Source organism: Ursus americanus, chromosome 14 (genome assembly GCF_024610735.1).
Source record: "Ursus americanus isolate L20-20 chromosome 14, mUrsAme1.1.p, whole genome shotgun sequence".
Lineage (NCBI taxonomy): Eukaryota > Metazoa > Chordata > Mammalia > Carnivora > Ursidae > Ursus > Ursus americanus.
The window spans coordinates 45,737,091-45,743,677 of NC_142140.1; the positions used below are offsets into that span (position 1 = coordinate 45,737,091).

Here is a 6,587-nt window from a genome sequence, read left to right on the forward strand (position 1 = left end):
ACCCATAGCGCTGGAACTCACAACCCCGAAATCAAGTCAAGAGTCAATCAAATCTTGGGGCACCCGGGTGGCACAGCGGTTAAGCATCTACCTTTGGCTCAGGGTGTGATCCCAGCGTTCTGGGATCGAGCCCCACATCAGGATCCTCCGCTGTGAGCCTGCTTCTTCCTCTCCCACTCCCCCTGCTTGTGTTCCCTCTCTCGCTGGCTGTCTCCATCTCTGTCGAATAAATAAATAAAATCTTTTTTAAAAAAAAGTCAATCAAATCGGGGCGCCTGGGTGGCTCAGTCGTTAAGTATCTGCCTTTGGCTCAGGGCATGATCCCGGTATTCTGGGATTGAGCCCCACGTCTGGCTCCTACGCTGGGAGTCTGCTTCTTCCTCTCCCACTCCCCCTGCTTGTGTTCCCTCTCTCGCTGGCTATCTCTCTCTCTCTGTCAAATAAATAAATAAAATCGTTTAAAAAAAAAAGAGAGAGTCAATCAAATCAAGAGTCACATGCTCTACCAACTGAGCCAGCCAGGTGCCTCAAGGAAACCTTTTTTTATTGAGATATAATGGACACATAACATTGTGTAAGTTTAAGGTGTACTATGTGTTGATTTGATACATTTATATATTGCAATATGATTACTACTCTAACATTAGCTAATACCTCAATCATGTCACATAATGATCATTTCATTTTTGTGGTGAGAACAGCTAAGGTCTAGTCTCTTAGCAACTTTTATGTTACTGATACAGTATTGTCCATAATCACTATGCTGTGGGTGGGACCTCCAGGACTTATTTATCTACTGGGTGCAAATTTGTACCCTTAAACATCTCCCCAATTCCCCCTCAGTCCCTGGTAACCAACAATTTTACTCTGTTTTTACGAGTTTTTTTAGGTTTTCCATATAAGTGATATTATACAGTATTTGTCATTCTCTTAAATATATATATTTTTGACAAATTATACATACTATGTAGTATGGTCAACCTTAAATCCCCCCTCATGCCCACAGGGAAGTGTTAAGCCTGTCTGATCATGAGATATGCTTTTATCCTGGACTCTGTACTCATTGTATCTCAACAAAGAGCTCCCCACCAGCCTGTGTGCCACATCACTCTCTAACACAATAGGTGATTTCTCATGGTGGGATTTTTCCTTGAACTGATTGCGGAGACTTCTCTGTCTCTCTGCAGCTGCTCAAGATGTGCACTTGAAATGCAGAGATTTCCTTTATTTTTTCTGTGAGTCTGCTCTATTTACTATTCCTAACTGCTGTTGCACAGATATGTGCAATGCCGAAATTTTGGGTGCTTTGCTCTCCTCTGTTATTATCTGGCTCAGTCTTTTGTAGCCTTGCAAAATCCATGTTGTAGGTACCCATTGCTGCCTAGTAAAAGGTGGGGACCTGACATCTTCCATTTCTCTTCATAATATAGATTAATGGTCATGGGAGTAATTAGACCACCCCAGCTTCTGGTAGGAGAAGAACAGATCCTAGGTTTGATGTTGCCTGATAAAATGTCCTGCGGCAGGTAAGAATCATGAAATCTGATTTTCCCTGTGTGTCATCATCTTATACATCTTAATACACTCTTAATGTTGATTAACCATTGTGTGTATATTTGGATGTTGCCTTCAAGGGTCCTTGTAAACCTTAAAGCATCAGATAAATATAGGTTATTACATGTTTACAGGATGCCATTTCTAATGGTAACATCTGGTAATACAATTTAGTTGTTTCCAAGTAATTCTTCCCAGATCATTATATTTTTTCTGGGTAGACTTTGCTGAAGAAGGTCTTCTTTATGGCGGTCTTCAGCTCCTTGTTCCTAAGACTGAAGATGATGGGGCTGAGGAAGGGCGTGAGGATTGTGTAGGTGATGCCCATCAGGGTGTCTCTTTCCAGAGACTGGGGAGCCTTGGGCTTGAAATAGATGACAGAAGCAAAGCCATAGTGCACGACCACCACAGTGAGATGGGATGCACAGGTGGAGAAGGCTTTGTGCCGGCCCTCAGCAGAGGGGATTTTCAAGATGGCAGTCACGATGAAGGCATAAGAGAGGAAGATGAGGAGAAAGCAGCCCAGCAGGGCGCTGATGCATACCAGGCCCACACCCAGGGCCACTATTGGTACATCAGTTCCACAGGCCAGCTTCAACAGTGGTGGCATGTGGCAAGCAAAATGGTGGACCTCATTGGGTCCACAGAAGGTGAGATGGAAAACAGCCATGGTCACCACCAGCCCCATGACCGAGCCACCAACCCAAGACCAGGCCACCAGGCAGGTGCAGCCACGGGGGCTCATGAGCACGTTGTAGTGCAAGGGGTGGCAGATGGCCACGTAGCGGTCATAGCCCATGACGGTGAGCAGGAAGGAGTGGGTGAAGCCAAATGTGAAGGAGAAGAACATCTGGCTGGCACAAGCCGCAAAGGTGATGGCGTGGCGGATGGAGAGCAGGTCGGCCAGCAAGCGTGGGATGATGACCAAGGTGTAGAGGATCTCGGAGATGGACAGGGTGCACAGGAAGAGGTACATGGGCGTGTGCAGGCCACGCTCGCTCCAGACAGTAGCCATGATGATCAAGTTCCCCAGCAGCGTGAACAGGTACATGAGCAGGAACAGCAGGAAGAACATCAGCTGAAGGTGGGGGAAGGTGGAGAAGCCCACGAGGATGAATTCAGTCACCACTGAGAAATTGCCTCTCTGCATGAAGGCTGTGCCTGGGGTGAAGTGTGACAGAGAGAGGTCAGCCACTGGATGGAGAATGGCTTTCACCATACTTGGACCTGCTCAGGAGGCTGCCCCTGATCAGTGACAGCTGACATTTGCGAAAATTAGTAGAGGGAAACCTCACTAAAATGCACTGGGAGGTTTCAGCAGGGAGAACTCTCACACCCTGCCCCTCCTGGTGGATTACAAACCTGACAACCAGACAGGAAGAGGTGGACTTGACCTTGGGCATGGATACTACTCCCGGCCCATTAAAGTTCTCCCAGTGAGAAGCCAATATACTTTGAATTCAGTTTTTTCTAATGGACTTTTTATAACAGCCTTCCTGACTTACCCCTTTTCTCCTTAAAAAGTCTACTTCTCCTTCGTTCCACCAAGCCTGCCTTTGGTTTTTCGGCAGCTTGTTTGTGCTGGATTGTGATTCTCTTTTATTACCAAATAAACACATCTTTTGTCAGTACAATAACTGGTGGTTTTTATTTTTAAGGTTAACACACTGATTGAGTTCCCATTCTGTGCCTCTGATGATTTCACCCTCATTAATTTAGTAAGGGGAGTGCTGTTTTTATCACCTGCGTTTTGAGTATCTTGAGCATATTCATTGAGAATATTGGTGTGCATAGAGGTTGGGTTACTTGCTGAAGGTGAAGCTGTCAAAATGGCAGAACTAAGACTTGAACCCATGGCTGGCTATCTCCAAAGACTATGCCTTTCACTATCCTTCTGGGTTGCCTCCCAAAATGAAAATGTTCCTCCACTGGACCTTCCAGCCATTGTCACTGTATTCTCCTACTCCCTTCTGAGAAATCCTGTTCTGCCCATAGCCTCAGAGACCCCAAGATACCCCTACCCCATGGCTACAACTGCTTGGACCAGCTTGCCCCTCTAACTTAAAACAAGTCAGATTCTTCCTCTGGAGTTACCCATGCAGGAAGTCAGAAGCAGGAGGCTGAGTAGAAATAACCTTCTGGCTGTTTTCCAGCTCCCATGAGGCATGTCTGTATGTTCTAAGGCAATGCAACATGGCCGTCAGACAAAGGGACATGGGAGCCAGCCAACCTGAGTTTGAATTCTTGTTCTGCCTACTGTGTAAATGTGAGCAAGTTTCTTCAGCTCTCTGTACCTCCATGTTCCCCTGCCTACTTCAAAGAGTTGTTATGAGAAATAAATGAGTTATTCTTAAATGTGACCTGACACACAGCAAAGCACTACCTATGATAAATCGATACACGAAGTGAGCAAACGTACATTGTCTGCAATCAGGAAATAACTTCAATTTAATGAGATTTCAATGTCTCTTTATGAATAACTTAACCATTTTTAAATGATCTTCTTTTTATTAGGCAATATAAAGTTTAAAAGGGCTGTAAGCCACTAATCTGCTTTCTGTCTCTTATTTACCTATTCTGTACACTCATCTAAATGAGATCATACACTATCTGGCCTTTGGGGTCTGGCTTCTTTCACTCAGCATACTGTTTTTGAGGTTTATCCACTTGTAGCATAGCGTTCTGAGAACTTGGTTGCTTTTTGTGGTTGAACAATAGTCCACTGTTTGGATAAACCACATTTTGCCTATTTACTCACTATTTAGTGGACATTTGGGTTGTTTCCACTTTTTCACTATTGTGAATAGTGTTGCTATGAATATTCATTCTTGCAGATGTTTAAAGCATATCAGTGGTTGCCAGGGGCTGGGGAGGGAGAATAGGGAATGACTGCTAATGGACACAGGGTTTCCTATGGGGATGATGAGAAAGTTCTGGAATTAGATAGAGGTGGTGGTTTCACCACACCATGAATGTGATTAATGCCCCTGAACTGTATTCTATAAAATGGCTAAAATGGTAAATTTTATGTTATAGTATTTTACCACAATAAAAAGATAGGGAAAAAGTGGTCGGTGGCCTTTTAGGTGGGCACAGGTCCCTGATCAAGCCCTGACAGGTTGGTAGTGAGAAATGAAGGGGGCGGCGGTTACATTGGTGACTAGAGGCTGCATTCCCCAAATATCACCAGTTTCCAGAGTTTCTTGGCTTCCTTTCCCTGGAGTCCCTTGCATCCTTGCTCCACTTCTGGGCCAGCACCTGCCCATAGGTCCCCAGGACCGTAGCCCCAACACCCCCCCCAGTCACTCTGAGATCTCAGAGGGGTGAGTCAAAGTCAATTATTTGGAAATTAGAACCTCCAAGAAGAGGCTGAATGGTTGAGACCAGGGTCATGGGAATTGTGCTCACAAGCCTCCAGCAGCTCTCCTACATCTAATGCAAGCTTTCTCAACTGTGGGACTCTTGATTTTCAAGGCCAGATCATTCTTTGCTGGGGGTGGGGGGAATTCTGTGCCTTATAAGTTGTTTGGCAGGAACCTTGGCCTACCAGCCCCCGCTTAGTGGTGACAACCAAAAATGTCCCCAGGCATCGCCAGTATTCCCACGGGGGCAAAGTCAACCCCAGTTGAGAGCAAGGATCTGAATAGTGCAGTTGCAATTCCTTGGCATGTTCTCTCTGCCCCAATCTTGGTTCCTTCCCTTCTCTGTCTATCAAATGCCTATTCGTCTTTAAGATTCAGCTTAAATGTCATCCTGGACATTCTCTTCCCAAAGCAGATTTAGTCACTCGTTCCTGCATGCTTCCAAAACAAAGACTCCTGAGTGAGTTTAAAACTCCTGGCTCCTACTTTATCATGATCATCATCATGCATCATGCTGGAGATAAAACCTTCTCTGGCACTGGATTTTGAGATCTTGATGAGAATAGCTACCCTTTATTGGATGTATTCTATAGACCCAGCACCTATGCTTATGCATTTTGTATTAAATCTTTACCCCAACATTATAAGGATGATCCCCATTTTATAGATGTGGCAGCTGAATCCCACAGAAGACACATCACTTGTCCAAGGGACTGCAGCTCTGGAATAAGGAAGCCAGGATCTGAACCTACATTTGAATGACCCTAAAATTTATCTCTTCCTAACCTCTCTGTCATACTCACCACTTACTGGTGGCTATTAATGAATGTCAGAAGCCACTCCCAGGACTTGGGAGATGTCAGTTTCACCATGCTGGACCATTTACACACTCCCTCCCCATATCAGTTAAGATCACAAAAATCCACATCCATGAAGAAAGAAAGGGAGAGGACGTATGAGAAGACAGGATGTCACCATGTCCTGGGGGGGTGGCCCAGAACTCTATATACCACCCTCTGGAATGATGGAGATGCAGAATACACCTAAAGAGGTGTGCCTGTTCATTCTGGAAAAGGCAAAACTATGGAGACAGCAAAAAGATTGGTGGTTGCCAGAGGCTCAGGGGGGAGAAAGGAAGGGATAAATAGGTGGAAGTCTGGGCGGGGGGTTGGGGGGGAGTAAGCTGGTGAACTGTTCTGTATGATACTGTAATGGTTGATACATGACATTGTGCATTTGTCAAAACTCATAGCATGTACCACACCAACGGTGAACCCTCATGTAAACTGTAGACTTTTGTTAATAATAATAATGTGTCAATATTTGCTCAGCAACTGTAGCAGTGGTACCTCACTAATGCAGGATGTTAAGGGGAAAACTGTGCGCGGGGGGGGGGGGGGTCTATAAGAAATCTCTCCATTATCTGCTCAAATTTTTTAATATTTATTTTATTTTCTTTTTCTACTTTATTTAAATTCAATTAGTTAACATATAATGTATCATTAGTTTCAGATGTATTAAGGAGAGCACCTGATGTAATGAGCACTGGATGTTATATGCAACTGATGAATTCTGCTCAATTTTTTAAAAGATTTTTTTAATTGATTTATTTGAGAGAGAGAGAGAGAGAGAGCATGAGTGGGGGAGCATGGGGGAGAGGGAGAAGCAGAC

At 44.6% G+C, this 6,587-nt stretch overlaps 1 protein-coding gene across 1 annotated transcript; it reads right to left on the bottom strand.

Annotated features, from left to right (window-relative positions):
• Positions 1–1,756: 1,756 nt before the first annotated feature.
• On the bottom strand, positions 1,757–2,752 carry LOC123780029 (olfactory receptor 10H1). Its single transcript, XM_045778790.2, has one exon. The coding sequence runs from the start codon at positions 2,702–2,704 to the stop codon at positions 1,757–1,759; it is 948 nt and encodes a 315-aa protein (XP_045634746.1). The 5' UTR covers positions 2,705–2,752.
• Between the last annotated feature and the right edge of the window lie 3,835 nt (positions 2,753–6,587).